At 39.5% G+C, this 8,915-nt stretch overlaps 1 protein-coding gene across 1 annotated transcript; it reads right to left on the minus strand.

The window, feature by feature from the left end:
- Positions 1 to 266: 266 nt before the first annotated feature.
- CENPW (centromere protein W) lies at positions 267 to 8,033 on the minus strand. The gene is made up of 3 exons (XM_059842164.1): positions 7,851 to 8,033; positions 2,931 to 3,044; positions 267 to 1,323 (listed from the first exon to the last, which is right to left on the minus strand). Exons 1-3 carry the CDS (start codon positions 7,938 to 7,940, stop codon positions 1,297 to 1,299), a joined length of 231 nt encoding a protein of 76 aa, XP_059698147.1. The 5' UTR covers positions 7,941 to 8,033; the 3' UTR covers positions 267 to 1,296.
- Between the last annotated feature and the right edge of the window lie 882 nt (positions 8,034 to 8,915).

Raw genomic sequence — 8,915 nt, forward strand, 5'->3', positions numbered from 1 at the left:
CTACCCTTACCAGAAGCCGAATGCATTAAGCTCTGTGAGTCAAGTCAAGCACGTGAGTAATGCTTCCTTCCTCTCTGCATACTGGAAGAGAATGACTTTTCAAAGGTTATACAGCATTTTAAAAAGAACATGGACATTATATGAAATCATAAGTAGTGGCAGTGCTACAGTTTCTTTAGACTAAAAAAATATTTCTAAAAAGTAATTTTTTTGCTGAGTTTCTAGAATATACTCGGTAAGGTGTCAAACAAGATTAGACTACTCAATACCTAAAAAGATTCTTTATTTTAGGAACAGCTCACTGTGCATATCAAGGATCAGCTACCATAAATTCCACAAAACTGCATTATCAGCACAAACCATAAATTTAATCTATAACTTTATTAATATATTTATTAAGCAAAGTGTTCAGTAATTTATTACAAATATCAGAATAGGAACAGAATATGACCTTAATTTAAGATGACAGTTTTATATAATGTACATTTCCAGACTTTTGACAAGTTAGCATGACACACAAAAGAGAGAAGGAAATAGCTTGGCACTCATGCCAACTTATCTTTGTTATTTTTACAAGATCTAACTTTGAAAACATCATCAGCTGTGCCAGATCTTTCTTTTTCCATAACCTGTGTATCTGTCCACACCAACTCAATTACAGACCACCAAGTTGCCTCATGTACCACATCAAACAGGTCAGCTTAACAGTTCAAACCATGATTTAAAACACCCACTACGTATTCTTTCCCCAGAACACAGAAGTTTCAACCTACTTTTCAAAGTAATTTTAAAATTATCAAGACATTTATAAAAAAACTGAAGACAAGGTATTTAATACACTTGTTTCTACCGTGATGGTTTTGAAAGCCATAATTTTGTTTAGCTAATAAATCAGCTCTGAACTGCACAATCTATACTAGATTTAGTGAAACCTGTGCTGTTATTTAATTTTTTTAACAACTGTTCTCCTTAAGAAATTCCACACTTTTAATTATAAATGCCACATCGTACCCAAAGGCTATCTATGGTACAAGCATTCCTCCATCATTTTGAAATAAAGTACATCAAAGTCTTAAGTAACAAGTGACACACATATAATAAAATTATGCATGAAGTGTATAAAAATATACATTCTAAGATCTTTTTTTAAATTTTTTTAAAGAAACAGCAAGATGGTCAGGAGAAAGATGCCAACAAACTACATAGTTCCACAAATGCTGAAGCAGGCTTACAGTATAACTCAAATTAGTCAGAAAACATTGAAAAATGTGTTTTAAAATTCCAGTGGCTTGTTTTCTAGCCTCTGCTTTTCTTTAAAATCACCTGCAAAGAAAAAAAAAAAAAAAGTATATTTATCAATACAATTCAGGCAGCAGACAGAGACCAAAGTTTCATCTAGCCAATCTGTTTCCAAGAGCTGTGTTGCAAAGGGTAATACTCAAGGGAAAGTACTAGAAATAAAGCAAAAGTACACAAAGATTTCAAATTTGAGGGGTTTTTTTGAGCAAGAACATTCATAAGCAAGAATTCTATAAAATAAAGGGCTTATTTTGAAAATTAATGCTCCGAAATGGCAATAGTACTCTCAAGCCATCATTAGATTCCTTGAAGTTCTTACCCTGTTAGGGCTAGACAAAAAGAAAAAATAAGGTTTGCAATATTACAGCTCTTATGCTCAATTTTTGTTTGCAATGCCTCACTTTTTTCTGTATCAAGAGCACACAGACCTCTGGAAGGACATTTTTTGGTTTGGAGCTTAAATTGAAAAATGAATTTCAAAGCCCAAGTGGGACTATTTAAGTGTTAAAATTATTAAAATACAGGCAGTTTTTCCTTTCTTCCCACCTTAAAAAAATAAATGGAGCACAAAAATATTCAAAAAGTGTTAAGATTGCAGTTAAAAAGAAACCATAAATGTCTAAGACTCCAACTGCAACATTCACTTGGCTACCCTACATATCCTGTATATGTTTCTGTCACTATAGTAATAGAAAAGTATAAAACTAAACCTTTCAGCAGAAGAGAAAAAAAATAGTGAAGACAAACAGAAGCCACAGGACCAAAATATCAGGTAACATCAAGTTTTGTCCTCCCAATTTTCTCAGCAGGAGAAGGAGGTTAAAGAGATAAAGAGACTGAATTCCTTCATGACAACAAGGTAAAGCAGACATATCCTAGGGAGTGAAATGAGCTACAGGACAAAAAAAGGATTTCAGTCATATTTTGACACTAATTCCTTCTAGGAGACAAAGCTGCGTAACACTTTCCCTTCTCCCTTCTTTTGCATGTAAAGAAAACTCACCATGCTCTGCAATGCAGTGAATTCATTCTTCACAGATATTCATAGAGCAACTTCTGTTACGCTGAACTACTCATATAACAATCCACAGTTATAGTTCTTTCTTTGCCAAATACATCACACAAAGTGTCTGTTCCTGTATCCACACAATGCTGCCAGAATCCACTATGAACTTATTTCAGACTAAGCAGGTAAGAACTGAAAATGTAAGAAAGGTATTTGAACCTCTCTGAATTATTTCTCACCTGTTCCATAAAGCTTCCCTTATATCACTGAAGTTAAGACAGCATGCTTCCTTGATGTAGTATCAGCTGAAATAAGGATTCTCCAGCTTTGGACTGCCTTTCAGGCCATGAAGGCTTGCTGGTAGACCATTTTGTAGACTTACCCATATATTGAAATTATGACTTTAAACAGGGAATAATCAAGAAAAATTGGGTTATATTTAATAGCGCAAGGAGAGTTAATTGTTTTCTTGTGACAGTAAATTATGCCAATGATGGACAAAGAATATTAAGTGTCTCTAGGTTTTGGATTATAAATCAAAGATCAAGTTTAACACAGAAAGCTTTTGTATACACTGCCATAATACATTATACAAAAATGAAAAATATTAGAAGTGTGTTAATACCTTTGCTGCAGATATGGTATGCTCAGGTTTTATTATTTTACTTTTGTTCTCAAAGGCATTTGTCCTGGCTTCTTCTGCTAGCCGATGGAGAAACAATAAGAAATTCAAATGAACCTTTGAAAAAGAGAAGAAGAAAAAAATTATTCAAGCTGTTTAAACTCAGTTTGCTTTTTTAAAGATTCATTGTTTGCAACAGAAAATTTGCATATTATACTGCTTCCAAATTCCTGAAAGGTGTTCTCAGAAAAAAAAGTTTATCACTCAGTTCAAGCCTCAGTAAATTTCTAAGACATTTCCTTCAGGCAAGACTCTTGTAAACAGAGTTTGAATTTAGTATACTTAAATCATAAAAGTGCTTTAGAAATGATCACGCAAAGCACAACTGATTTAAGAGGAATAAATCTGATTTTTTAGCAGTTTTTAATAATAAAATGTAAACACAAATATCAGAGAATAAGGAAACTTTTGCTTACTACTAAATATAGTTAGTTTTCAGTGACTACAACCGCCAGACTTTTATGAACAGCAAATTCATTCCTGCCTTATCACCAAATGGACTACAGACAAGTTCAAGGACTTCTGCCCCTTTCCAGTGTAAAGCGACATTGACATTAATTTCTCCAGAATTTTGAATTCTCCAGTGTCAGGAGGTTGCATCCATTTTTTTCCCAGCTCAACACTTTGCTTTTTTTACATTAAAAGAACTGGTTGGGCAGTATTCCTTTCTGTATGGAATGCTGTTCTGCTAATACAGAAGCAGGGAAAAATTGCAGCAGGCAAAGAAGGAACTGCTCTAGCCTGGACTTAAACTGCCAGCCAATAGCACATTCGTATAGGAATTAATCAGGGGCCTGTAACACAAACCCCTAGCATTAAAGCGGCATTATGTGAACTATTTAAATAATCCAACGTGAAAAATTGATAATTGCACCTTTTGTAAATTAAGCTTTCAAACAACATTACCTCTGCTACATAAAGTGTACAAATAGACTTTTTCAATCAAGAGCTAGGAAAAATATTACTGAAATAGATGAAAATTTTATTTGTATGAATAAGGTGATGCATTTATTATGCCGTACCTTATCTGTAAAGCCTGGAAAAATGTAATATGAAAAGTTACAAATTAAGAGATTAAAAGAAATATTTTGGCAGTGGGTTTGCAGCACAAAGAATCTGTTACATGTTCCTGTCACAAGAACTTTGTTCATATGACACACAGTTTAGGTAGTTTTTTTAAATATCCTGAACTAAATGAAGCAACAGATAAATTTACATAATATTTGACATCATTTGGAAGCATCTACTACACAAAAAGCAGATGTGCTTGCAGATTTCACAAAATATAAAAGCCGTTTTAGAATCAGTTTTTAGTTATTCACACAGAAATTATCTTCAGCAGAATCAAGCAGTGGTACTAAAATAATGTTCAACATTAGAATTCTCATAATTAAACTTATCAACATGGAGATTAGATTTCTGGAAACAACCTGAAGGAGAAGTGAGAGATGAAACAAAAGCTTTCATACTTGCATGTCCTTCTTCTGAGATATCTAAAGGCAAAAATATTAATTTTAAAATTGCCTTTTAAAATTGCATCTTCTCTCAGAATCACTATACCTTTATTTTCCTGTTTTCAAAGCAAATTGCTGCATGTGGCAAAGTTTCCCCTGCACTCCAATAGATCTAAACAGTCACATAACTAAAATAGGAACATTCCACAACAGAGCACACAGGTTAATCAATATTACAGTTTATTCAAGGCAATTGAGAAGGGCTAGTGAAAGGCAGAATGACTGAATACCATGACTACGACAGTAACTGGCAACTAACTAAGCAATACCATAATTTGTTTAAGGATATTGCTTTACTGCATATTAAATTTTTGTCCTTCTGCATAAAATTTAAAGACTGTCTTGAACTAACTAGTCATGAAAATCACCTTACAAAACTGAATGTTTATTTTCCAGAAAAGAAAGAATGCAAAATTTTAAGAACATATGTAAAAAAATTCACAGCACTGTTTACACAGCAACTTCCACACACCTGTTCAACAGAACTGAGGAATAGCAGGGACAACCACTGTAATTTTGTTTTATGCCGTAACTTCAAAACAATTCTTAAGACAGATATTTCGGCTTCATGGCACACTTATTAATTATTCTATGGTAATAACAAATTAAAAAGAGGTCATTCAGTGCAATACTTTAAGCTTTTCCTGCAATGGAAACACATGTGCTGTTCTAGCATAAAAGAAGCAGCTGAGATCCTGCTTTTCTTCTATAATTGCAAGCTAGAACAATGCTTGCATATTTTCTTCTCTGACCATTAGGGAAATATCTGAACTTCGGTACTAAAATTGTTACCTCTTATTTTCAAAAAGAGCCTTGAAAAAAAACCTAAAACTCTATTTGCATCTCTTCACCTGAAGATATTATCATATTCCTTAAAAAAAACCCAAACAAAACCAAACACAAACATCTTCCTGAGAAAGGCTAATGAAATTTGATAGCTACACTGTGCAAAGAGATAGATGTGAACACTAAGGAAATGGGTTCTGACAAAGCTTCAGATTTCAAGAAGGGACTTGATCTAAAGCGATGAAGAAGCCTCATCCAAGTATTTAACAAAGTTATCTGAATTCTTATGCCTTTCAAACTTGTTACAATCATGTAAGAAGACATTGGTTTATAGAGTTAATAATCACTGACAGTTGGGAAAAAAAAAACCTAATCTTATTTTCTCCTAAGGCAGGCAGACCACTTTACTGAAATGGGCATATACTGCAATAGGTTCAGACATAAAGCATGGATCATTCTGGAAGACAGCCCAGAAACTGAACTAGCACACTTCTCATACTTCCCTTGAAAAGAAATAAGCTCTCTGCTCAAAATGTATATGGCTCCATCTTATTAAGACAGCTACTATATAAATTTCTAATGTATGCAACCTAATCACTCTTACAGGGTTTGCAGAGAATAACACAGGCACCAGAAAACATACTCTCAAAATCTGTTACTTGTCTTACTACACAATAAACTCACCATTCCTTTTTTTTTCTTTTTCCTAAAAGAGGCACAATTTCAACTGTGTTGATTAATTAGCCATGGAAATAAAGATCTAAAGAGCTGTTAGACACAAGTGTGGTTGAAGAACATCATGGACAACCACCACACCTGGACATCCTTGTTTAAAGGTAAAATAAAAAAGCCAAGCCTTGTAACATAAAAGGCTGTGTAATTTGACATCACCAGAAGAGCTAATCTAAGTTTACATCACATTATTAAAATTTATTCTGATCTCATCCTTTGTGTTGCAATGAACATTTGCACAGCCGTATTTTAAGCTGGATCCTGTTCACTGTTGTTTATAAGCTTCAGTGAATTCAATTCACTAACTGTCTTTGCAGCTCAGAGAACTTTAGTGCCAGGACCAGGAAGAGATGAGAACCAAAGGCCAAGATTTGGAGGGATGCCCCACTTATCCCTTTTCAGACAACCACTCTACTTTGAAGCCAAATTTTCATTACCATGGAAACACAGGCCAACTGTTATCAAGCATTAAATAAAAAAGTGTGATCGTGTGCATTTGATTAGTTGACTACTGCATTCCACTGAGTAAGCTCTGAGTAAGTCTGAGCATGAGTAGCAAGGGGCCAGATCCTTAGTCCATAAAAAAATCCAAAGGCAGCAAAAACATCAGGAAGAGATCATATTTTTATTAACTCCACTTCATTAGAAAAATATTTAATGTTTGCATTCAAATCTAAATACTCTGAAGTAATTGCCATTTTCATTCATTTTAATCTCATATTATTTATTTTAATTTTATATGTTTACATTTAGCTTCATATATCCAGACACCAGCCTTCAAGATGCTGCAAGACACAACTTTTATACGCACACAAAATGTGGACTTTCAGTTCAAGTCAGGGCCCATACAGCATACTAGTGTTAATGCTTTAATGCTCGGAGAGCCACATGCATTTGTAAACAAAAGGATATCACAGTCCAGCAAGTTAAGTCGACTAAGTTCTTTCAAAGAGTATCTTTTCTATGCATTTTTTTTCAATACGGCAACTACTACAAGCTCTCTTGAGGTCAGGTTTCCTTCCTGTAGACAAATAATTTCTTGGTGAGATAAACCCTACCTGTGCCACAAACCCCTTAGAGGAGGTCAGAAACAATTCAGCTTTATTGGCCTGTTCTTGCAAACCTGGCTCTTTCATCCACACCTTTTTGGCAGGCGTTTTTAAACCATGATCAGGACCCCAACACCTTACTGGATTACTAACAAGACTTGTCATTTCAGTTTAGGGCAGAGTCAACCTAGATGGCCTTCTAAAAACATATGAGCACTTAAGATGCCATAGCAGCTTAGCAACTCATTGATCACAGCTCAGCTGGCTACCCGTACACCCGAACTGATCTACACAAACACCTGCATCTAGCAGCCAGATAATCCAAATTGCTACTCCTCGCTGTGTCTACACCAAACTCTACGCACATCAGTGTGTACAAGGAGTGACACAAAAGCCATGCATCAGCCTGTCCCTTGAATCACTGGGGACAAGATCGCTGTCAAAGAGCTACAATACAGCAGCCACCAGCAGAGCGGGAGCGGCAATCTCTGCTCATCCGTATTTTCTCACAGACCAGTCGTCTGTCCCTCCAAGCTTTGCCTCCCCTCTGCCCGGGCGTCCCTGCGGAAGCACCATTGGTAGTAACCGGACATCCCGTCACACACAAACTGCTCCAGGGCGCACAGGCCGCAACATTTAGGGAGCAAGCGTCCCAGCTTCGGGTCGGCTGCCCCCGGGCCAGCGGCGCAGCAGGGTCCGCCGCCATGGCCAAAAGCAGGAGCTCCCCCGGACTCCCCGGGGCAGCCTCGCCTCGCCTCTTCCCCGCCCCTCTCCTTCCTCACCAGCAGGTCGGCGTTCGCCGCCAGGCGTAACTGCGGCTTGTGCTTCTTTATAATTTTCCGCAAAGTACTGCGGGGCGCCGTGCTCTTCATCCTGCTCCCGCTTTGCTTCCTCTCCTCCCTCCTCCCGCCGCCCTCGCTCCCTTCGCCGTTCGAATCCGCCGCCCTCGCGCAGCCGCGCGCGCCCGCCGTGACGCAACTTCCCAACGGCCGCGCTCGGCACCGCCCCCGCGCCCCCCCCCGCCCCGCCCCTCGCGCCGCTCCCGGTCCCGGAGCTTCCTCGGCATCCGTGCTGTGGGGGGCTGCAGCCACGCTTCCCGAGCCGCCCAGAGGCTGCGGGGAGAGCGTCCCACCGGCCCCGCCGAGCCCGGCCCCGCCGCCCAGGTGGCGCACGAGCGCGGAAAGGCGCTCCCCGAGCAGGTGCTCGAGGGACGGGCGGGTCCCGGTGGACACCGCCACGGCTGTTCCCCTCGCGAGCCCCTCCGTGTCGGTCCGCTTCCCTTGTGAGTGTACCGAGAGCTGGCTTTAGGCCTGGCTGTAGCCAGTTACCCACACCTCCACCCAGGCCTTTCTAGTGACGAGGTCGGGAAGCGGCGCGGGCAGTTCCCCGGGCGCCGTTCCCGAGCCCTCGAGCGGCGCTGCCGCATGAGGGAATTTCCCGAAGCGCGGGGAACGCGGCACGGCGCGGAGGCATCGGCACCGGCACGGCGCTGTCTCGGCAAGCCTCGGCTGTGGGTTTTAAGTTGGCGATCATAGCCCAAGTGTGCTGGCATTTCCTTGACAGCCGAGGGAGTTGTACAACACGCTTTTGCCCCACTTAGACTATGTGACCCTGCTGGGACGTGGGGCAGGACTGCAGGACCGAGACCCTAATTAGCACCATTATCTTACACCGAAATGAGCCTAGTGATAGTTGTGTTCTGCACGTAAATCTGGACAAAATCCTGCTTTAGTACACGTATGGCGTTGACTTATTTGTACACAGAAACACACAGTGGTTCTGAAATCGGCCACCACTTTAACGTGTCATCCTTCCTCCAGCATCTGTCCCTGAGCTCCTGCTGTAGC

Source organism: Haemorhous mexicanus, chromosome 3 (genome assembly GCF_027477595.1).
Source record: "Haemorhous mexicanus isolate bHaeMex1 chromosome 3, bHaeMex1.pri, whole genome shotgun sequence".
Lineage (NCBI taxonomy): Eukaryota > Metazoa > Chordata > Aves > Passeriformes > Fringillidae > Haemorhous > Haemorhous mexicanus.

What these genes read in the sequence shown, in the direction of transcription:
- CENPW (XM_059842164.1), bottom strand. Translation starts at nt 7,940, where the DNA reads ATGAAGAGCACGGCGCCCCGCAGTACTTTGCGGAAAATTATAAAGAAG. An exon ending in CGGCGAACGCCGACCTGCTG is followed by an intron (nt 3,045 to 7,850) that starts GTGAGGAAGGAG and finishes TCTTTTTCAAAG; the next exon opens with GTTCATTTGAATTTCTTATT. An exon ending in ATACCATATCTGCAGCAAAG is followed by an intron (nt 1,324 to 2,930) that starts GTATTAACACAC and finishes TTTTCTTTGCAG; the next exon opens with GTGATTTTAAAGAAAAGCAG.